Source organism: Aulonocara stuartgranti (assembly GCF_965226115.1).
Source record: "Aulonocara stuartgranti genome assembly, chromosome: 15".
In the NCBI taxonomy this organism is placed as follows: domain Eukaryota; kingdom Metazoa; phylum Chordata; class Actinopteri; order Cichliformes; family Cichlidae; genus Aulonocara; species Aulonocara stuartgranti.
Window position 1 is genome coordinate 12622122 of NC_138951.1, and position 24041 is coordinate 12646162.

General features: G+C 40.5%; 1 protein-coding gene across 3 annotated transcripts; it reads right to left on the reverse strand.

Annotated features, from left to right (window-relative positions):
• Nucleotides 1-23795, reverse strand: armc2 (armadillo repeat containing 2). Of its 3 annotated transcripts, XM_082506794.1 has the most exons (19): nt 23700-23795; nt 18006-19861; nt 16646-16864; nt 16475-16547; nt 15967-16138; nt 15293-15419; nt 12567-12631; nt 11864-11971; nt 10718-10902; nt 10477-10579; nt 10121-10335; nt 8148-8293; nt 7334-7433; nt 5969-6278; nt 4535-4657; nt 4338-4451; nt 3928-4060; nt 3207-3361; nt 1-3029 (listed from the first exon to the last, which is right to left on the reverse strand). In XM_082506794.1, exons 3-19 carry the CDS (start codon nt 16852-16854, stop codon nt 2896-2898), a joined length of 2472 nt encoding a protein of 823 aa, XP_082362920.1. In that variant the 5' UTR covers nt 16855-16864; nt 18006-19861; nt 23700-23795; the 3' UTR covers nt 1-2895. The 3 variants fall into 3 exon arrangements, with proteins under 3 accessions (XP_082362920.1, XP_082362921.1, XP_082362922.1); XM_082506795.1 differs by lacking the exon at nt 23700-23795 and having other exon boundaries at nt 16646-16860; nt 18006-19984; XM_082506796.1 differs by lacking the exons at nt 1-3029; nt 3928-4060; nt 23700-23795 and having other exon boundaries at nt 3242-3361; nt 18006-19987.
• Nucleotides 23796-24041: the final 246 nt, after the last annotated feature.

The following is a 24041-nucleotide window of genomic DNA, read 5'->3' on the forward strand; positions in this document are numbered from 1 at the left end:
AAACGTGTGCCTGAACTATCCAGCACAGTGTGCATACGTGCTGATGCTGCTGCTCCCATGTTGTATTCAGTGGGGTCATATTGATCCCCAAAATCACCTCCCCACCCCCCACTATATGAGCCCCTGTCCATTACAAATCCACTGCATTACACCCCTTCCTTCCTCTACCTTGTAGCTAAATTTCCAATGTCAATGTAAGCTAATCCGAAAGTATGTGTGGAAAATAAGAACACTGTCTGAGCCCTTTGTGAGTGGAGATGTGTGTGTGTGCGCGTGTGTGTCTCTTTCACAGAGATGATGGAGAGAAAGGGGGGGGAAGTACGTCTTGGAATTTCACGTCTCAAAAAAAAAAAAAAATAAGCGAGGCACTTTGAAGGAAGACTTCTTGCTTCTGCTGTAGCTCTGGTTTTGTGACAACTTTTTATTGTTTTGTTGATGATGCCTTTTTTCTTTTCTTTTTTTTCTTCTTTTTTTTTCCAGTGAGGGGGAGATGTGGAGGGGAAAAAAGCTAATCAAAAAGAAAGTTAAGACACCAGGTTTTCAGGAGGGATTTGCTTCCAGTTCCTCTAACCACACCTTTTTGACTGTCTTCCGCTTATCCCAGCTGCCTGGTTGCCCTAACACTTTTTAAAAGCTTTGGATTGTGAATTTTACCAGTAAATGAATACCTCTTCTGTTCTTCTCTATTAAACATACAAGAAGTGCTCTTTGGTGAGCATAGACGACGTTGTTGTTGTTGTTGTTGTTGGGCTGCCGCGCTCCCCGCTGCTCGGGGACCTGCCTAGCCTACACCTGGTGGACTGCGCTCGATAATGTTCGAACGCAAGAGGTTGTAGCTGTGCTTATTTCCCCACTGGGGAAGTCTAACCAGTGCAAAAGCAGCTTTTTTTCCCCTCTTTATTTTGAACAGAGGTGTGAAACCTCTACTGTTTGTTTTGTTTGTTAATCATTTCAGTACTGCATTCTTCTGAGGGTGGATTTGAGACAGGTGACGGATGAATGAGTGACTATGATGATGAGGACTCTGATGAAAAAGGAATGGTACATTTGGAAGTGTTTTGAGAGGAGGTTTTCTGACTGTCAGTTACTGACACTTTTTATATGGAAATATATGAAAAAGATTAAAAAAAAAAATAAACTAATATTAAATTGTTGTGTATCATTTTGTAGCTTTTTCCCAAAACAATGTATCGTGTATTTCTCCATCAGTAAGATTGTATAAAATGTGGAGAAATGCAGTTCAGGAATCAAACATTCAAAGCACAGTCGGTGTCACCACCAGTTCACAGCTCGCTCAGATGCACAAGAACAGGAAATTAAATTGCCCGTGGTCATTAGTAAACATATCTGAGCGCTGTTATGCAAAAGATGACTTGTGAATTGACACGAGAGATTTACTTGCTCTCTGATAATGAAGCTGACTTCACCAACAGCATGCTGGACCCAGGGGTATAGTTCAGTCTGCTGTCATTACTGTCTAGGGACTTTGATGTGAATTTCATTTTACTGTATCAGAAGTGTGTAGTCCCCCTTCCTGTGGTGCGGTTGAGGCTTAAAGTTTCTCTTTGCTCCCGACCACCTTTTGTCTCGATTCAAAGGAGGGGATTTCCTTGTAGGTCAAGTTACCTCACTTTCCTGTTTGCCTCCGTGTCACACCTTTCTGGGAAAAAGTGTTTCGCTTTCCAGATGAGGCTGGAAGTCTGTCGGAAGTTCAGGGTGATTCCTGTCAGTCGAGGCCGCAGAAGTCTGTCAATGTAAAATCACCAGCAGAAACTCAACGTTCCTCCCCGCTGGCCTTTACATTTTCCCCCACAATAATACAAAACAGGAAAGGTGTTTTTTTTTATTTTTTTTATTTAAGGTTTTTTTTTGGTTTTTTTATAAATCAGACAGCCACCTGTTGCTCATATCATGCTGAGAAATCCTATGTATAGAACAATGTTTGCTGTCATTTCTGGTTATCGGATTGTTTTACCAGGTTTTGAAGCATTAGCTTGTTTTGTGGTTGTTCAAGGTCACCATCGTGGGAAAACTGGGGTGGGAGTTCTACATTAAGTGCCGTTTCTGATTTGTTTCAATGTAATAACAGTGTGATTTTTGAAATGCTGTATGTTTAGGCTACTTGGTGTAACTCTGTAAGCACTGCCTGGCCCCATATCTGTGTCATAATAAAGCAAATGTGTTTTCTGCTCTTCATCTGCTGTGCTTTTTTTATTAAGTACAAGTTCAAATGCCACACAATCCACAAACGAAAAAAGATTTACACATGAGGTAAATTCCAGGTCGGTCAGCCGTTGTTTTTTTAAAACATTATGTACTGTACAATACAGTGCAAAGCCAGTCATATGAGCGTGCAAAGAGGTGTTTTGAAATTATTCTTGTGCGTGATAAACCTTAAAAGGTTTGTGGAACTGAAAGTGGATGATATGCAAATATGTCCATATACGTTCCAAAGTATAAAGGGCTCAACAAATATCACATCCACACACCACTTCTTTTTTTTTTTTTTTTTTTGTTACAGTTTAGATTAAGCCTGCTTGCTATATTCTGGATTATTACCTGTATGATTAGATAAAATTAAAACCTGAGACATTTTATGCATTTACAGTATAAGTGTTTCATATTGGCCTGTCTGGTCTGCAGCCTTTAAACTTTACTGGCTGTAACTTCACCCTTGGTGGAAAACATGACGGCTATGTGGAGCATATTCAGCATATTTAGAGGGTTACAGTGCAGGAGTCGGCTGAGCTCATTTCAGCTCTGGTCACGCTTGTTTTCTGCACATGAAGGAAACTACAAAACTTTACAGCCAGCTATACAAAGCTGTAAGTGGTGGCGTGTTTGATTGTTTATAAATTCAGTTTTTGCTGACACAAAACTCCACGCCCGACTCTCTCAGGCTGTCAGATCTGCAGACTGGAGCATCTTCATCAGTTTTTGAGCGACAGGTAGGAACTCTAACTCCCAGCATGCTCTGTGGAAGTCTCTCAAGTCCTTGTTGTCTGTCCAATTCAGAGCCTCCTCCTCATCTAAGGAATTTGTAAAGACAAGAGTGTGAGACGGGAAGGTGGGGATACGTGTAGCCCTCCCTTCCCTATGAGGGCCTCTGGTGTGAATCGGACATATTTCCAGTGTGTCCCTCCCTTCTTATGCAAAAGGAGGGATACACTTTCTCTCCTTATGTGTGAATCTTTACTAACACCAACCTAAGTATGCAGCGAGCATCTCCAGCAGCGATTCTCTCTCCTCGGTGTATAATACTTTCTCTGAGCTGCCACCAGTCAGGTTCCACACGGCCTGGCAAATCTGGCCCGCCAGCTGCCAATCACCCAGTCCAAAGTCTCTCAGACAGTCCACCAGCCTGATCACACGCACACACATAGAGACACACATCATATGACTTTTACTAAGCGGATTCACATGACCTAGAGGTTTGTGAACTCCACTTCACTGGCCCTTTATCTAAAAAGAGGATAAAGGGTGGGTATACAGGGGAAATAAAAAGTTGGAGCAGTGCTCGCTTAGGAAAGTGTGAAGAACTGCACCACAACCTCATAAATCCAAATTTACACATCTGTATGTTTGGACGAATCTGACAAGGATAAACATGAAAGCTAGATAATCAGGAACATCTTATTTGTAGCTGTGGAGTTGTTCGTCAGTTAAAGACCAGAAACCCCCACATCCCTCCCCCCAAAAAACAAAATCCCAAGGAGGATGCCTTCTGTGTACATAAAGTTAGTAATATTTTTCATAAATAAGCCTTAAATAAATAACGTCTTTCTTCTTTTATGCTCGCTTTTTTAAGCCCTTTGGAATTAACAGGTAATCTGACCACCTAGTCTGACATGTTGAATTCAATTAGCAGTAAAATAGTGACTCTAGTGATGCACAGTGATGATGATCACAGCATGCTTTCATCCTTACTTGGCAGAAGCCCCCTCCACCATGAGACAGACCCTGCTGGGAGGATCCAGAGCCAGGTTGGTGAGGACCCCGCAGGCTGCAAAGCACATCTCGTTGCTCTTTGAGTCGAGCAGCGTTACCACAAACTGGTGCACTTAGGAGGGAGGAAGATGGCAGCGTGAGTGAGGGAGTGCACCAAGACAAGGAGAGGCAAAGATAAGAGAGCCGCTATCACCAGAGTTCAGTGGACATGCTGACTGTAGCTGGCCTTGCAGATAAGTGTAGCCTAAACATGACATAATCATATGCAGAGGTGGGTCCTGCGTCTAGGTTTTCTGCGCCTGATGTGTTAAAGAGGGTTTCCTGCAGTAAACTTAGGCTCACTGTCTCTGCTCTACCTGCAAGAGTATGAAAACTGCATTTTCATGCACCTTTGTTTCGCATGATGAAGTTCCGAACGTCCTCGTAATGCGACAGGTTTCCATAGACGCGAACGGCCTCGAGCATGGCTCCTGTACTAGAGCTGAGCAGCAACTTCAACATCACTGTGGAGCAAAGAAAAAGAAAGAGCTGGAACTTAAAAAAATAAATAAATCTATTTTGTCCTCTCTTGGCTTGCCGGCCTTACGCTTTGCAATATGGAGCTGATTGTGTTTGATGGCAGAAGTCTCTTTCTGGTAGAAGGACAGGTTGTTGATGACAGCGGCCACATTGACTAGCAGCTCCTCGCTCTCCTCCACTGTCCTCAGCTCTGTGGCACCAACCCCCCGACACACACACACACACACACACACACACACACACACACACACACACACACACACACACAAAAAAAAAAATCAGTGTAACATCAAATTAGTTTGTGCATCTGCCATCAGGAACACACCTTTAAAATCTACTTCCACAGTTTAAATATGAAAAAATATCTGCAGAACTAAAGTGACCAGCCTGTGAGTTTTGCCTTTAGCTCTGCTGAACTAATGTGACAGTGACATTATGATTAAAAATAACTGCAACCTGTAGTTAATTTTGGCGTCCTACAGTTGGTTTGATCATGAGCTGGCACACAAAGGTCAACGTGACTGGGTGCAACCAGCCATGACACCACGAGCAGCCTGAAAACAAGGCCTGCTCCCAATATAGCAGCAGATGTCTTGTGCTTGGTCATAAATCGTGAATATTGCGGTTGCGCTGTCAACCGTCTCCTGCGTCACTCGGAAGATGGTTTCTGGTTCTGACTGGAAGCGCCGCTTTGTACCCTGAAAAACCCTTTAATGTTGAGCGCCTCGACCCGTCGCGATCTTTATCAAAACAGGACATCAATCAGCCCAATCTGCTCTTTCATTCTAAGCTCAGATTTTGTCTTCACCTCTCAGTAATTTTTTGTTTCTGCCTTCAGTTGCTTCTCTCCACAGTCTCCCTTACCTGATGTGCCCCTCGATCTAATAATGTTCCCACCTTTTTTTCACTAGTTTGACCTCTGTGTTGTTTGTGAAAATTTGACTGTGTAGGAGGCAGGCAGCAGAGAATACAGAGCTTAACGCCCACCCGTGTATCAGTTCAACCTGTCCTGAAACCATCTAACCACATGGGAGATATTCACACACGCAAACCGAGTCGGCTGTGAGATGTCACAGAACATCCTGCTCATGCAGTGAAGCGCTTCTTCTGTCAGCCTTAAAAAAAGAAAAAAGAAAAAGAAGAAGAAGAAGAAAAAAAAACCCAGGTAAACCGAAAGAGGATGTGCTGCACAGCAAACAGAAAGTACTGAGAGGAAACTGAATGATGGAATGAACAGACAGATATGGAGTGTGTTTTTGTGTTTTTGACAAAAGTCACATCTTGTTCCCAGCACAAGGGAAGTGGTTGTGTACCTCGTAGGTACTTAAGGTGCACTAAGCCGCTATATTTAAACCTATCAGAACTTCAGATGTTTACATGCTGCTTTCGTTGCGTACCATGAAAAAACAGGCCACTGTTAAGCCTGCTGACTGCTTCATCTTCTTAACCTAATAAAGGATCTGACTTAAAGAAGATGAAGCTGCTCCTTCCTTGTGCTCACCAAGCGTCTCCATCAGAAGTCGAATGCAGGCTGTGTCTGCGGCCACAGGTGGACCCACGGCGGGGTGGATGCACATATTCGCCAGCACCCTGACCAGCTTCACCAGCACGTCGTCAGCCACCTGTGGTCTGACGGGAGGAGAGGCTCCTTTCTGCACGACTGTGTGAGGTGGCTCATCTTTTCGCTGGTAGATGTCGTACAGCCGGAGAAGCGTGCGCATGCAGCCGTCGCACTGAAAGAGCTCCAGCCGGGGCTCATCGCTTTTGGCCGTGAGATTCCCGAGGGTGAAGAGGAGGCGCACGATGAGATCCTGCGAACAAGCGGTGGAGATCGGTGGCGAAACATCAGTTTATGGATTTAGATTTATTAGATGTTTGCTTAGCGTTTTAAACTACTTCCTGGGGTTACCGGCTTTGTATCAATGAATCTGCTTACATTTCATGCTTAGTGCATTTTTATTATTGCCTTTTTATTTCTTAGAGACCAGCAGGATCTGTTGAACTGTCTAAACTGACACTGTAAAGGTTTGGCTTTTTTAATAAAGACCACTAATCTTTATTCTAACCACCTGATTCTCTATCAGCAATGTTTGATTAGTACATTTATATTCGACTATCCTGAGCAGAAGGAGGCTGATTGTGTGTGACACCACCTACAGGAAAGCAAGCCTCTCCTGTCATGCAGCACGAGCACCTGTGTCACTCAGAGTTTAGAGTTGTGTAGTTGGTTTGACTGCGATTACACAATATTTTGTCAATGAGTTACCACGCTTATGGAAAACAACTACATCACACCCTGCAGAGCAGGTGAGAGCGCACTCGTGTCTCCCATTAACGTGTACCGAAACTGATATGAGGACGGGACGTGGCGTCCCAGGATGTTTATTACATGTTTTGCTATCGAGTGTGTTTATGTTTATGCGTGTGTGTTTGTATCTGTGGGTGTCAGTTTATTCCAAATGAAATGAGAAGCACTTGTGAGTCGAGTCTAGTTGCCAAAGTCCCACATTCATCCTCTCCTCTTCCCTCCATATTCTCTTCCTTCCTTCCCTAGTCTAGCTTCCCTTCCACTTCTGTATCACTTCTTCTGCTGTGCCTATTCAATCTTTCCTTCTCTCCTCCATTTTCATGTCTTTTTGCATACTCATCTGGTTTATTAAATATCTAATCAAACACACAGCAGAGGAGAAATTTTTATAGTAATAAACAATTCATATAAAACAAGTAAACAGTCCAGTAAAGATGCATAAGTAACTTAGTGTATAAAAAAGCACACAGACATGCTTACAAACAAGAAGAACACCTCTCTTTAATTCTGAAAAGTCTCAAGCACACACAAGAACACAGAGGAGGCTTGTGGACTCACCTGTTTTTGGTGATGTTTGCTCAACAGCTCTAAAAATAGCTGGTAGCAGTCGGGGGTCTGAGCCAGAGCGAGGCGGCACTCAGAATATGAAGAAAGTTTACTGAGGGTGAGAGGGGGACAAAAAATACCATAGACCACTCCACTCAACTCACTGCCCTGCTAGGGTGACTAAATATGGTGACATTAAATCAACATGGAAAATGCATTGATAGATCTGAGCTGATTATTTTCATTATCACGAGAAAATACATTTTTAAAAAGCTAATTTTCTTTATTTTAGACTTCATGAATTACTCTTATCACATATTGATAAACTGATGAGGCTGGGGTTACAGAAAGAGAAAGATGGGGGCGCAAATTGTGCTTGATTGCTTCAGTTTGGCGTTGGTATGAAGATCAGAGAGTACTCAGTCTGTATTATCCTCTACGACCTTTCAAAAGGTTGTCAAAATATCACAGACCATTTATTCCAAAGTAGATTTGCAGTTACCATTATATACAGTGTATATCCACTCACTGGACACTTTATTAGGTACACTTTGCTTGTTCAAGAACATATTTTGATGCTTTGAGCTTTGTGACATTGTGCATTTAAGGAGGTATATATAATTAAGACACTGAGTTGCTGTCATGTGATTGATTCAATATTTATGTTAACAAGCAGCTGGACAGATGCACTTAATGAAGTGACCAATGACTTTAACTCCACCCATAAGCATGTTTTTTTATCATATGTCCTAAAAATCTATGTACTTTCCTGAGGCTCCACCCCTGTGTATGTAGTAAGCATGATTTAGGTAAGCAAGTTCAATACCTGTAAATTCTGGAAATGTTCATGCAGACATCCTGATCTTCACAGTGTTGCTGCAGCACTTGGCAAAGCGCTGGTAGTATGGAGAATGAAACAAACAGTGGACGGGAATCAGAGAGGTCGGCAAGATTCCTCAGGATCGTTGTCAGCTACAGAGGTGAAAAGACAGAAAAGGGTCCAGTGTAGCTTAGCAAAGAAAAATACACCTAGTACATTAATGGTTTGTAATAAGGCCAGAGCTTGTGACGCTGGCCTGTTCATCATGGTGTACAACATAGCAAATGGAAACTGCCCACTGCTGATCAGGATATCCTTCACTGCACACACTGAACAACTGTTTTCTTTGATCTGTGCAATATCTCTAAAATTAGAAACATCCTGCTTCAGAGTGAGTGAAGCTGAAACACTAACTAATACTACTTTTGGATTGGACTATTGTAATTCATAATGATCAGGTTGTTCTGAAAGTTCAGCGACAAGCCTTCAATTGATCCAAAACGCTGCAACAAGAGTAAGATCACAGGACTTCAGGACAGGACAGGACTTCCTGCAATGCACTGAGCACTTCCTCTCCACTCACTTCTTTTCACTCCATCCCCCCAACCGGCCACAGCAGATGGCCACAGCAGGAAAAACCTCCTTGCGCTGCAGGAGGTTTTTCCTGTTAAAAGGGAGTTTTTTATTCCCACCGTCACTAAGTACTCGCTCAAAGAGGGTCATTTGTTTGTTGGGGTTTTCCAAAGAACATCCTACGGTCTTTACTTAAGAGTTGAACTGAAGTGCGAAAATAAATCATTCTATGATAAGATTGAAACAGTCAAGTAAACAGCAGTACCGAAACTACCCTGAAAGTCATCGTGTGCTTATTTCGCCTTCATCAATGAGTCATGTTAGATATGAAATGAAGAACGGGTTGACAGTTTGTTTACTTGGGCCAGTTTCTGTGGTTGGCAGCAATAATTTTCAGTGCAGTCAAGCAAGCTGTTACTTGTGCAGCACAGAATACACTGTAAAAAAAATTGTAATATAAAAGTATTTCACTGTGTATTTTACAGTGTTGTACCGTTCTTCTAGAATATCATGAAATTTACATAAATAGACTGTTTTTTTACATTTCAAATGTAAATTAACGTAAAATCACTGTAAATGTAATAAAACATAATTTTCTTGTTTTTTAAATGTATCTGTCTGTACATATGCATATTTAGATACAGTCACAAATGCATTATAATTTCACAAATATTTGTCCGTTATTTGAAAGATTGAACTGTTAGATTTAAATGTAATGCTATGGAAAAATACATAAAATGATTCGTATAAACTTTTTTTACACACGAGTCACTCACGAGTTGGCAGTTCGCCTTGTAATCAGAAGGTTGCCGGTTCGAGCCCCGGCTCGGACACTCTCGGTCGTTGTGTCCTTGGGCAAGACACTTCACCAACCTCCTACTGGTGATGGCCAGAGGGGAATTATAAAGTGGAATTGTAAAGCGCTTTGAGGGTCTCATAAGCGCTATATGAATGCAATCCATTATTATTTAAACCAACTGTTAACTGTATATTTCTGTACATTTAAGTATTATTATTCATATTGCCGCATTCATTGACCTTGTTTATAGGTAATTTCATTGTTTAGTCACATTAAATTGTTCCTAATTTAATGTTTAAAAGCACTTGAAAAATCCCATGTAAAATTAGGGCAACAAACTGTATTGTCATTACTGAAAATAACCGTATTTTCATGGAAAAGTTATTTTCTGTTATTTTATGGTATTATTTTGGCGCCCCAGCTGCCAGAATATTACTGTTTTATTCTCATGGGGCACCTTAAATACCAGACATTAACCAAAACATTTGATAGTGGAAAAATCTGCATCAGTCAATAAACTGGTACATTTTTTACTGATATGGTTTAACATCTTAGTTTTAAGGAGAAATATATATGGAACAAAAATTTGATGCTTTTTAATTGGTACCTGTACGAGGATGTGGCCTGCTATGGGGAGGTTGGTTTCTTCTACAATGCAGAGTTTCTGGATGAGTTTCTGTGCCACACATATGAAGTTTTTATCCAGCAATATTCTGAGGATTTCAGTGTTTCCAGAGAGAAATTTCAAAGTTCCAACACAATATAGGATTGCTTCTCCAGATGCAGACACATGTTCATTGCTTAGCATCCTCAGCAATGAATCTAGACACAGAAAACATTTGATGTTATCATCCCTATGGAGATTCATGCATCTATAAGACATGCAGTCGTATTTGTTCACAAAATTTCAGACCAGAGTTACAGAATAGATAACCACTATGTTGTCTACTGTTCCATCCTGACCAATGACTGAGTTGTTCTGGAAGAGGATGTCGTTGCTTTCAGTGCGGCTGATCTGGAAGATGAGTTTACAGATGTTGAGCAGGTTGTTTCCACTGACGCACAGCTGGGGAGAAAAATACAAAAGAATTCACATAATTTTTTGTATAAAATAGTGGGGGTGCTTTGTGACAGAGATAAGTAGGAGACATGCTGGCATGCACACACCCCCGCAGACAACCTTGCAAACTCACAGATGACTCACAGCAAGGCACAGCTGGGCAATGTGCATGTTGAGCTGGGCATAGTTGAGGTCAATGAGTCGGAACAGCGTTCGAAGTATCCCTGACCTCTTCTTACAGCGCCGACCGAGCATGTCCGCCTCTGCCAACGTGCCGTGGAGGCGGTCACACAAATCACACAGGCGGTCAACCGAGCCCTCGGAACCACCTTGCATTGCAGGCAGAGCACACACATTTCAAAAAAACAAAGTCAAGTTTAGGACAGCATGTGCAAAACTCACAATAAGGGCAAACATGTATTTGCACAAATATAGATCAGAGATGTTTTTGTGTCTTTCATATTGTACATTACACAGGCTCTCCTGTTCGTGTGTGGTTGCGAATCAATAATCCTTTGGTCAGCAGAAAATGAACATTTTCCTTCCTCTTCCAAGAAGCAGCTTTGGATTTCATTGGTAATATGCAGGGGAACAATTCAACGACAGGCAGCTGTGCTCTTTAGCGGAGGAAGAGAAAGGGTGGAGTTTGTCCTTGTTTTCGAGGTAAAATAAATGTTTTCCCAGCATAAATAGCAGGGCCTGGCCATGTCTAAAAAAGGTTAGATCCAGTCTAACACTCAGCACTTCACTGCAATATCTCTTTCTGAATCTGAAAGGTGTTTTATGCATGCACCAGAAGGCCCTTGGTACAATAAATATTTAATATTTATCTTCCAAATGAATTTTCCATTAAATTTGTAAAATGTTAAAATATTTACAGCCATAGATTTAATTTTACGGCTGTCAGACTCCAGTTGCAGGCAAGACAATTCTGTATGAATGCCAAGCATAACATTACTCTTTCTTTCTTTGGCAGCTAAAATGACAGTACTTTTTCATTTTGTGAGACTCTATGCATGACTATCTGCCAGTGTTGAAAAATCTATTTTTTAGCCTGCTGGCTGTAAATAAAAAGTGCTCTTGAAACACAGGAAATAGGTATGAATATGAGCAGGTTAGCACAAATAAAAAGATAAAAATAAGTGCCTTAACCACAATCCACTTTAGATTGGCTCTGGAAACATTCAGGCCCAAAGGGTTATATATAATATTTTGATGATTTGAATGCATTTGAATGTTCTATATTTGGACCGTGTTTCGGGGGTTTCTTTATTACACTGGCCACAATACCTGCAGCTGCACTCTCTAGTTTCTGAAGGAGAGGAACGATCACATTATTCCACATCAGTGACTCTGCATCCTCCTCTTTGTTGCCCTTGTTGTCTCCACGCTCTGGCTCTGAAATGTGCAGAGAGAATTGCAGTTAGCCAATTACCACCTCAGAAAACAAAAGCGACAACCACAGTTCACAAGTTCACAGTCTTAAAATATAACAGCAGGAAGTTTGATGCCACAGTGAAAAGGTCACCATCCACAGCTAGACTTCCTCTGATTTGTTGGCATGTGGGCATGTGAGCTTGCGCACGTTAACTTGTGCAATCTCTTGCACACAGTGTGCCTGTTTTTTTTTTGGTTTTTTTGCTGAATATTTGCATAACCCTTGCTTGGTGTGATGCAGGAAGCTGCGGCTGCACGAACCAAAACTTCTCTAACCTATTGGCTGACTGCCTGTCATGGTAAAACTTGCGCCCTTAGCAACAACACCCCAATCAAAGTTTATTTCTTTTGCACGTGAAACCTTTCTGGGCTCAAGAGTAAACAGAGAGATTTCATATTTAGATCTGTTTGTACTAATTTTGCTCTACGTTGTGCCTGAGTGAAACCAAGTACATTTCTACTTTTACACGCTGTTCAAAATGTACCATTTGTGTTTATTATGCACAACACCATACAAAACAAGACAGTGAGCTTCATTTAGTGGATGTGAACAAACCTGTTGTGCTATCTTCTTTGCAGTCTTTGGGTCTTACTGCTGAGTGCACATCACTCTGCACTATTCTGAAAAACACACAAAGAGCCTGACTATATGGGGTTTAGGAAAATACACAAATAAGAGTTAAAATGAAGAGGCACTAGGGGCTCTGGCTCTTAAAAAATAAAATATATTTATTATTATTATTTATTTATGTTTTGCTGATTTTACACCCTGTGAACAAAACGTAAGGTCTATTTTCGTCAACAAGCACTGGGTGTCACTGTTGCAACAGTGATTGAAACGTGTATAGGCTCCGCTGCTTCACTGTATTTGTGTGTCTGTGCATGTACATTTGCACCCATGCAGATATGTGTGTATCCGAAAGTTTCTGTGTGGCCACTTTTTAATTTTAATTTTGTTTGTTTGTCTAGAGGTGTGCTGCTTTGCAGGATGCACAACTGCAATCCCCAACAGACAGGAACTAAGATCTCAGCTTTGTGGGCAGTCTGGTTAAAGGTGTTCATGATTTGTCACTGCGAGCCGTCTCCAAAACCTTACAATTTGTTCTGCAATAACCGTAATGTGCTCCCAAAAACACGCCCAAGTGTCATGCTGTGTTATGTGTTGTGGCTCGCCCTTGCATGTCACTCTGATCTGAGTGTCTGCATTTAAACTCTGCACTGTTCCACCCACACTCAAAGATAATGACTCAGTGCTCCAGTATATTCTATATTACATGACAGGTGCCGTTTCTTATGACCAATTAATCCTTAATGACTTTCTGTAACTGTAAAGATTTACTGCAAAAAGCACACAAATATGTAAAGAGGGAATAGCTTTAAAAACATTGAAAGGTGTAACCACTCCTGTAGAAGACAAAGACAAGGACTGAAGCTTCTGTAATATCACAGGCTAACTCTCAGGATTTGTTATTTCTTTGAACTTTTACATACAAGTGACAGATATGAGATTTGGCAGCTATTATCTTCTCATTTCAATGAAGAATCCCCAGAAGAAACTTGTTTGATGCTCTTTGATTAATATACAGTTTTGGGGCATTATAATATAGCACACTCACCTTGGTGATTTGATGAATGTTAAAATCTGGCACATGGGGCATATGGAGTAGGGAGTGCTGGCTAGGGTATGCTACAGTGAATGTCAGGGGGCTTTAGCTCTGTATGATAGGATTAAGAGCCCGATAATAAGGCCTCTTTGTGTGATTCGGCATTCTCGGAGACATGACCTCATCCCTGTCTTAGGCCTGGCCAGTGCACTGCAGTCACAATACATGCTGCTGCCAGTCTTGCCCAGATGGGCACCCAAATCTAATAGAGAGCCATTTGGAGCTATAGAGCTCTGGCTTATTGGAGAAAAAGAACCTAGTGGATGTCTAATCTCCCCTATCTTTATATCTCATCCAACTCATCATATTAATCTGTCCAGCTGCGTCCATTTCCACTTGCAGTGTGCTTCTGCCTTGGCTCTATGTGATTTTTCATTGTTCTCCTCTGTCTAATGTCTCTTTTATGTAGTTCCTTGCAACACTAAAGAACTGTGGTTTAAAAACTCTGACCTAGAAAGAATCAAAAAGGGGAAGTCTTCAAGCCCATTTTGTGTAATAATAACATGACCCCGGTTTTCTCACTTGGGACTTCTCTTTGTCAGCAACAAGTTATACAAACATAGCATGTTAACTTGGTATTAGGTAGGAGGTTGAGCTTGAGGCCATGGCCCAGATTTCCTGCAAAAGTGTTTTATGGTCTGCTCAACCCCCTTCAACTGCCCCACCCAATCGATAGGCAAATGGATTGTAACGACAGCCCCCGACCTCACGGTCAGAGTTATGCCCCTCGTGCTGACACACAGCTGATGAGGTCAGCAAAAAAAAGCAGAGCTTTTAGCCTCTGTGCACTATGGAAATGTAAAAGCTGACATTTGCTAGTAATGACAGATAGAGACAGTTTCGATGGGAAGAAGAAGCTCAACTCGACCAAGATATGGTGTACAGTGATGTATATGAGGGTTTAAAAGGGGTCGCGTGCCTGAAGTTAAAGAATTCATTCTATTTATTTGTTAGTGACCCCACTGCTGGTCTAACTGACTTCAGCTATTCGGCTACAGTTGAACATATGAACAATGGTTGGCCGTGGGTCAAGTAGACGTTTTAAAATCCTTTTACTTCGGACTAAGTTCACGACAAGTTTAAAAGTAATAGTCCCGACTTTTGACTTATTGCCTCATTTACATTTTTCTGCAAACAGAAGAAGTATTCTCCAAGAGATCACAATTTTTAAAAAAGTAAAATACAAAAAATCCTACAGCAAAATAAAAATACTGATAAAGTTAGTCCTTGTAGAATTTAAAAGACATGTACTGACAGTTACAGGGATGGACATTTAGGTACAAAATAAACAACTATACTCATATCAGCTTTACTGACGTATTTGCTGCTTTGATCCTCTGCCCAGTAGTCTGGTTTACTTATGAACCACAACCCAAAGACAATATAAGGAAGAGAGGAAACAAAGCAAGGAGGAGAGGGAGAAGGATTTGACAAAAAGCAAAAAAAGGGAGGCCCAATCAGCTCAGTGTAGTAATGGCTACCCCTGCACCCTTGCATGTCAATAAATCTTAAACTCATTGTCGAACTGTCATTACTGTTAAAGATTGGGAGGGTGGAAGGGTGGAGAGCGAAGGACATAATTTTTCTTCCAAGTGAAACAGAAGAACAGAAAGCGTACCTTTCACTTGCTGTTGTGTGAGGGCCGGGTTTGACAGGACCACTGTAACCTGCGGTGTGGTCTGTACTGGAAAGTTGCTTAGCTGACAGCTGCTTTTGTCCTGGGCCTGCATTCAGTGGCTCTTTCACTGAACACGTGGAAAAGATGTGGCAAGAAGTTAATTATAGCAATGTTTCTATTTCCTTCATTAGGTAAAAGTACAAGTCCCTATTCATACACATTAACACAGTGCACATATACAGTAAATGTATACAGATAAAGGGCTTAGTCACTCTCCATTATCTGTTTTACTGTTCTAAATAGCTGAGCAGTTTTGTACGGAAAGGTTTGAGAGTGAGTAGTCATTTTCCACTCAAAACAGCAGGCGTATATTATGCTTTTTACCAAGCCCCACCACAGAGAATGTAAATCAGGTAAAATGTCAGCATGTGAATGGCTCCATTCATTCCCCTTTCAGAAAACTGCTTCAGCACTCGTGTCTATGCAGGACACGGAAGAAAATGAATGATGTGTTGTTGTTGTTTTTCTATTTATCTTGTACATATTAAACAGTTCCTAATAAACCGGGTTACTAGCATTTCATAGTAAGCACAGTAAGGGTGCTTTTTTTTTTTTACTGCGATCTCTTGTACCGTAAGTTGAGCTTCATTAACATCTTTTACCCTCTTCTTTACCATTTCGGTGTCCTTCTAAAGGCGGTAACCTGGTGAGAGATCCAGGTCTGAGGAGGCGTGCTCGTACTCCTGCCCCTGCCAGCCCCCTACGCGGTTTCACTGGGCTAGTAGGAGGTTTGGGTAAGGCTTTGAATGGATTGTCAGCATCACAGGGGACTGAAAACTTTGGCTTCTGGCAAAGCACAAACATCAAGTGCTGAGTATTAGCCAGAGGAAAAATTCACTTGAGACATCAGCACTTTTATAAGCAGAGAAATTTCATTGCATTTATTGCTTCCTTTGCATTTGTTTTTTAAAACTTAAATGCTATTTAATTAGCATATTTAGCATATTTAGCTGGTGCACAGAGGTGTACTGGCCTATTATCCAATTTATTGCTTTGCTTTACAAGTTTATTTATCCACTGAAGATTAGAAGCGTACATACTGAAAACTGACCCTTATTCTGGGATAACCTTCCTGCTTAGACTACAATGCATATTGTGTGTTTATGTGTGATAAGAACATACATGATCCAAAGGAGAGAGGCGAGTCCCTGAACCTGGCCTGGAGTCTGAAGCATCAAAACTTTGAGCATGAAGGCTACAGAGTAAAAAAAGACCCCAACAAAAACAAATGATTACTTTCATCGGAACCACAGTTTATTTTAGATCTTCACAGAAGTGCCATTTCTGACTAACCTAAAAGCAGAAGGTGGTCTGTTGTCACGAATAGATGCGCTCCCAAAAAGTTGTCTATGTCCATCTCTGGGAGTAAATGGCCGGTGAGTGGACTGAACTCGTAGGGACTGTCTGACCTCATTTACTATCTCTGCACACGTTTTCCTCAAAGCGTTGCGCCGGGGCATCAAGGGGCTGCAGATCTCATGTTTCGTCTCTGTAGAGGCCATATAGGCCTAACTGACATGTGTCAAGAAAGTCCACTGATGATTAAATAATGTCATTATATGTATAGATATAGGGTGTATCACTAATGGATACCCAGAGGTACATGTTACCTTAAAATGAACAGTAGGTGTAAAAGAAGCAATGCAAAATCACCCTAAAGCCCTGTATTCAGTCTCACTTCAGTAAAAGTATGGAGACAAAATGTAAAGCATCAACAGCAAAAGCAGTAATTACCACAGCACAAGGATCCTCCTTACTGGATTATTGTTATTATAAATTAAGCTCCCTGTTATTTTATAAATGAATCGGTTAATTGGTGAATTAATAAAAACATCAGAATAAAATCAATGATTCCCATGAAAACTGGCCCATGCTGATAAACTGAAACACTTTCACTTATACATAAAAAAACTAAATGGAGAAAAGAAAAACTTAAGAGGAACTAATTTTAAGCCACCTAATTAGCTAAACTATAATTGTTGTTAAATTACAAAATTCACACTAATTGTTTCTGCTCAGCTAAATGATCAGCTTTAACTAAATTATCATTAACGCTTCATCATATTTTATTAGACTATTCATTTTGTGTGTCCAATCTTTAACTGTACACACCTAGTAGCTAGAACTATCAGATGAATTGCAAACAACAGAACAAAAACCTGCAATCTAAAGTGAAATTTGATGAAGTAATTGTAAACCACAGGATTAAAGGTAAGTAATCTGTAAGACATACCTTAAGAGTATACTGAAGAAGCCTAATAGCAGACAAAACTGCTATCAGAAGTTCAGATGGAACCAGGAAAGTACTAAAGTAGAGTTTTTGGTTTTGTTTAGTTTTCTGTGGAAGACTATATATATAAATATATTTACAAATAAATTATAAGTAATTAACTTTAAGATAACCTTTCCCTGAACCTAAAGACAAGCCCTGAGCTGGAAGTTCCTCTGCGCGTTCACGCTCCGTCTCCATGGCGACAAAGTGCCGCTATGGTAGCTTGAACAACAAACCCTGGAAAGATAATAAGCTAAGCATTCACCAAAGAATACTAAACTGTTTATTTATCCCTGTGAGAGCAGGAAAACCGAGTTATTTATTATGAATGAAAGCCTGAACATTAATTAAACGGTTATTGAAGAAAGCTGGAGCACTTACCGTTCGCCCCTTTAAGGTCCTCTAGGGGTAACAGTGGGGAAGCAGCAGTCGAGCCCTTAAAGTGGGATTTCACGGCCAAAAGAAAAAGGCAGCGATACCTGAAACTTGCTAAAACTGTTCTCGTTTTTGACAACAAGCTAGCCTGACGGTATCACGTGCACGAGCTCCAGTGAGTGCCCCCCTCTCTCTTCTCTCTCTCTCTCTCCCTCGCGACACGGTGACGCGCCTGCGCATGTTAGGAAGGAAACTGAAGCAAACGCGAGTTTCACTCAGAAATGTGAGGACATATATACATCAGTTGTTACAAGTTTTCCTAACTTAACACGTGCCAATAATTGGACTGATAAGTACAGTGAATTAACTAATGACCGAGGAAACTTGAAAACAATCAAAAGTATTTTATTTATGCAGGTGTTGCAGCTGGGAAAGCTGTGTGGATGCCAGCTCTGGCCCTGGATCGAAGACCTGTACATTCTTGTATGTATTTTCACTTTATTTTAGTTGCTACAATGAGGACATTAATATCCAGAGGCACACAAATGGGAACTGACTAATATAGCAAGATACTGATGGACATAAACCACACTATTTAACTACAATAGAACGCTTACACTTTTAAAAAAATGGTTTGGCCATTTGAATGAAAAGAGTATCAGTATTGCTTAGTATTCTTAATAGCATTTGCTATTAGTGTTATTTTTAACCTATTCTGCTATCAAGAGCATTTTCAGTCCTTTTTAATTCCGAGATAAAAGGCCTCTAAGATGACAGACACTTTGTGTTGAAAAATGTATAACCATTGTTCTTTTTTTCCCATTTAACTACATTAAAAAATATTGATTTATGCATTTATAACTTATCCGATATTCCAATCTATATAAACACTGATTAGGAAAACAGATTTTTAAAACCATATCACACACCGATCACATATCCAAAGCCCACAGCATTTCTTCATATGGCAGCATATGACTGCATATTACTATACAAATGTTTTACAGGTAGCTGAATCTCAGCTGCTTCTACAATTCTGCTACATTTGTTTTTTGTGTATCCATAATTTCATAAAGCTGGCAATTGTTACAAATCAGCACAGAATAGAAGTCATCGGTGCTGCACTCTAAAGAAGATTTCACAAAGTGAAGCATAGCAGTTCCAACCAACAGTGTAGTAGAGGCCAGTGGTTATAGTTTTAGTTCCCCCTCTCACTCGTGTAAAAGCCACACAGGTCATCTATAATCCTGTAAGCCAGATGTCTTGTTCTCTCAGCCTATTGCTCTCAGCGACACAGATTGACAGCAGTATACACTAAATAGGAACAGTTTGTGGTGTAAAGAAAACTTCATTTCAGTTTTATTGAACATTACAAAGTTTGATCCCAGAAAAAATGCTTAAAAACACACAGAAACAAAAAACATTGGCTCATTATAGAATAAATAACAATCATATATTAGCAATATCCACAAATTATTTTCTTCTGCAATGTAAAAAAGTTAAAATATTCACTTCTGTCTAAGTTTGATTTGTTTTTACTGTCAACGAGATTGTCAGAGTCCTCCGCCATTTTGTAGTTACACAAAGCGTGACGTTTCAGAAAATAAATAAATAAAAAATGGGAGGACCTAAAATGGCCGCATACTTACGCGGTGTTCATCAGCAAGAGTTTCACTCACACTTGTGGTCCACTGCAAGTTGGTCTTTAATGTTGGTCCCTGAACACACCATAAAAGACCAATAACTGGCTGTCCTCCTGACACATACTGGAGTTGTACATGGGAAAGCGACCTCCAGCCTTTACTCCCTCAGTCCATTCGAGTTAGCCAAGCTATCCCCACACTCTCTCCAAGCTTCATTTACTGCAAATGAAGCAGAGTGGAAGAAGGATTTGATCAATATTCATAGGAAAATTCAGAGTTCAGGAGGAGTACATGGTGCCGAAGTTCATTCATTCAACTCGCGCTTCGCTCTGGTTCTCTTTAACCTGTCTAAGATGGGCTGACCACTTTAAACACCAATCAGAACTGTCTGGATTTTCACATTCATCCACTCGTAAACCTTTTCCCCCTGGCTTTTTATTTTTTACACAGTGAAATATACATCTGAACAATCTTGTGAGTCCCTGGTTGGATTTAAATAGCCTTACATGCTTCAGTCTCTTGGATACAGTGAAAACGATTGGCCAGGAGTGCATGCTGTGCATGCCCAATCACAGGGCATCACCAAGGAGCCTGCCAGCCAATGGGAGGAAGAAGATGGTCTCTGTGATTTCATTGTCACTAAGGGAGGGGGTGAACATGCTGCCAGGACAGTTGGTGCAAACATGCTAAGCAGTGGACTCTATAATATTCGGAGTGTATATGTCTGAGATAACCTGTGGAGCCAGATCAAGAGTGTTGCCAGGAGAGAAGAACGCAGGGCGGGACTAAGAAGCTCCCCTCAGCAGGATCAACACAGTCCCTACACAGTGCAAACGAGCTCATAGTACACCCACGTCACTGTTATCGGTGCCGCTCACGTCAGGAATGAATGGGCTGATTTGTGAGAGCTGTCGTCCTGCTTGAAAGTGGCGTGTCTCCTTGGCAACCAGCTCCGTCTCTGTCCAGGAGCTTAGACTGACAGAAAGCACTTAGCTCTTAGGACAGGAGCTTCTTCAAGCTGCCATTCATTCAGCTCTCTTCATACTTTCTTTTCACATATTTAATTCTAATAGTTTTTTTTTCTTCTTCATATTTTTTTTCTAAACTATCTGATATCTTGTTTGGGCATTGACTTATTTTGTGGTCTTTCCTCTGTACACCACCACAGTGGTTTTTAAATTAAACTGTCAGGATGTGATTAAAGTGCAGACTTGGGGATAACAAAAGTATTGCTTTAACTACACAGAAATTACCCCCATTTTTATACATAGTTTCCCTTTTTTCAGAGCCTCAAGCAATTTCATAGCCAGGTGAGGCCTGTTCAGTTGTTATTCAATGTGAAGTGTTGAACTTGCATGTAGTAGCTTTTCACTGGAATTTTTAGTATGAGTTCCAACGAGATGTCAGTTTAAGGAAGGCGATCAAAAATCTGATACCTTCTTTAAAGGAGTAAATGCACTAACCAGATTAGCAACATTAAAAGGCCATAAGACAACTAGAGTGGATGATGACAGAATTATTTCCGTGGTTAAGACAACTTAAAACAAAAACAAGATCTAAGCAAGTCAAGAACACTTTGGAGAGTTTAGGCATATTACTGTCAAAGTCAAGAGCCTCCTTCATGAATGGAAACACAGAGTGCTTACAACAAGGTGCAAACCACTGGTTACACTCAAGAACAAGTAGGCCTGATTAAGCTTCTTCTAATATCTAAAGCTTTTGTTAAACACCTTGAATCAAAGATTTTAAATTTAGTGATTGTAAAATCCCTTTCACATTATGACCTCACTCACACTACTTTTTAAAAACCTACTTGAAAACCCATTTTCATTCTTTGACATTTAAATCAGACTGTGTTGTATTATTCATTTTCTTCTAGCTGTAGTTTGGTCAGTGCCAGATCTTTTTAAACATGCTTATAAATAAAAAAAAAGTAAATTGTATATTGTATATTCTGGGTATAAAAACATTTTTATAAACCAAAAAAAGGTAAGGTTCCGATTGCCTTGGTTTGTTTTCCACCCTAAATGTTTCAGAGTAAAATAAGCACTCTGTGACTGTGCTATTCTTGCTTCCCAACAGCAGTTACCTCAGGTGCATTGCTTCTATGTTGAACTGGAGACATTGCATTGGATAAGTAAAGCCAACCAACAAGTGCTTTAAACCCGAATCCTTTTTAATGGCCAGCAGGAGGCGATACTTGTCGTTGACTTGTGATTGTGTGGTAGCCTTTTGGCTCCCTTGCGCAATGACCTCAGTAAACACTTTCATGGCAACTTTATGGGGTTAACTGCAGTTTCAGGTCAAGTTTTTTTTTATAACTTGTGGCCAGTATTTGAGTAAAAAAGGGACTATTATCTAGGTTATGCGTATGACAAACTGATGAATAGCCAATGAGCACACAGCCAGAGCCACGCCTTGCACCTCATATCACTAGGATGGCCACTGTGAAAACGTTTAGCTCAACCGTTCAAAACCGGACTTTATCAACCACTAAGTGGCGTCATGGTGGCTACGTCCAGCTTTTATACTGTCTATTGTCCCAAGCTCAAGCAGCCAGAATTGCTCACTATCTAACTTACACCATTCTTTCTTTTTTAATATCTGCCCTTCTTATAACTTTTGAGTCAGCTTTTCAGTATTCATCAAGTATCCATCTGACTAATGCTTTTATGAGGCAGCAGGTTGCCATTAATATGACAAAAATCAGCAGTGAGTTATTCTTAGGTTTTGTTCGTAGTCAGCAGCTTCTTTGTTGCTGACAGACGTAATTATGCTCTGACATTCTTGACTTTTGAGCACAATTGCCAGTAAAAGATTAAAGTTTCATCATTTTGTCCATCTTATGCCCAGTCATAAGATCTGTGATAAAGCAGGTTATTTCAAGAAGGTGTATTTTTTTGCACATTTTAAAGAAATATAAAGAAAGGAATATTTTATTTTATATTACTTGATCAGTCTTTTTAATTTTTTTTATAGTAAAGCATACTCTAAATAAATATGTAGCCATTTAATTGTGTCTAGATGCATATACTGTAGGCAGTATTTGTTTATTTTATTTTTAAATGGAGCAGCACTTTTGTGCATGAGGCTGAGGTGACTTTCTGCACTTTCCATCTGAAGCTGAAGTGAGCAGAGAGCCAAGCATCCCTGCTGCCTGTCAGGACACTGTACACAGACATTCAAATAAAGCAGACATGCTGGGCAGACAGCCGCTGTCTTATCACTCATCTCTTTTTGTATGCATGGAAAATAAAATATCCCACACGCATGCTCTTGAATTCTGCATAAACAAGCCTCACCCGGATACTGATGTTTTGAATGCTCAAGATATTTTTGGAGGACAGATGGTATTATGGTGAACACACCTACTAGCTTTCACACCACTAGCATCAGATGATAGGCTATTTATCACTCTAAAATCTGTCAGGTTAATATGAGGCTAATAGCAAACTAGCATGGCAATGGTTCTTCCAGACTTCACTCATTTTCTTTTATTTGTTTAATAAGTATCAAAGCCATGATAAGCTGTGTGCTGCATGCACATGAATGTAGATCCATATTTATCATACACATAAGCCAGTGATTTTGATTTTCTCATCCAACTCTTGATATGAGCAGGTTTACCTTTGAAGAGTAGAGTTATCTGAAGGCGAGAGGAACTAGTTTTTGTTTCGCCTCAGATTACCATCATCCTGACAAATCCCAGTGAGGCGTATCCATCTCATTTAGTATGCTAATCAAAATGCGGGCTGCTCTGCCCTACCTTGATGAAGCTTATATCTTGTTCTATGAATAGATATGCGGCTGAGTGCTGACCTGCCGCCACGGTTCACCGTGTTCCTTCCCTGCACCGGTCCTCGCAGCGCTTTTCAACAAGGCCATCTGACCACACATGAAGATTTTTCAAATGCACACACAGTGACTGACTCATTCTAGCATGGCAGACTTCTTTTTTTCTTTTTAGCTGCGTCTCTTGTGATTAGGGTTTTAAAAAGAAGAATTAAAAAAAAATCAGTTTAAAAAGTGAGCATCAGGATGTCAGTTTGGCACTTACAATAGGCTTTTCACAACAAGCACCGCTGAGGCTGGTGAAGGCCATCCATGCCTGCTCCGGTCTTTAGCAGATTCTGTCCTTTTTCAGTCTTTGGTGTGCTCACCAGGGTCACATCTTTGAATTTATATTTGTGTGTCTTTTTGTATGTGTACTACAATAACTTTTCACTTGAAAGGCTTTTTGCTAATTTGTGTTACACAACCGATGGTGCAATTATGCTCTTTCATAAGGAGTAAAGGAAAGAAGAAATGGTGTGTCAGCTTTTAAATTTCCATTGCCACTCCTATAAAGTTTCTGATCTGCTGTTTTTGTGCTTGTCTTTTGTCACTTATAAGTTGCTTG

Bases quoted from the DNA above. Each gene is read 5' to 3' on its own strand.
- armc2 (XM_082506794.1), bottom strand. From the start codon at position 16,854: ATGGCCTCTACAGAGACGAAACATGAGATCTGCAGCCCCTTGATGCCC. The intron at 8,294-10,120 runs GTACCAATTAAA...TCACCTCTGTAG, and splicing joins CAGGCCACATCCTCGTACAG to CTGACAACGATCCTGAGGAA. The intron at 4,658-5,968 runs GTGAGCACAAGG...TTGGTGCCACAG, and splicing joins ACTTCTGATGGAGACGCTTG to AGCTGAGGACAGTGGAGGAG.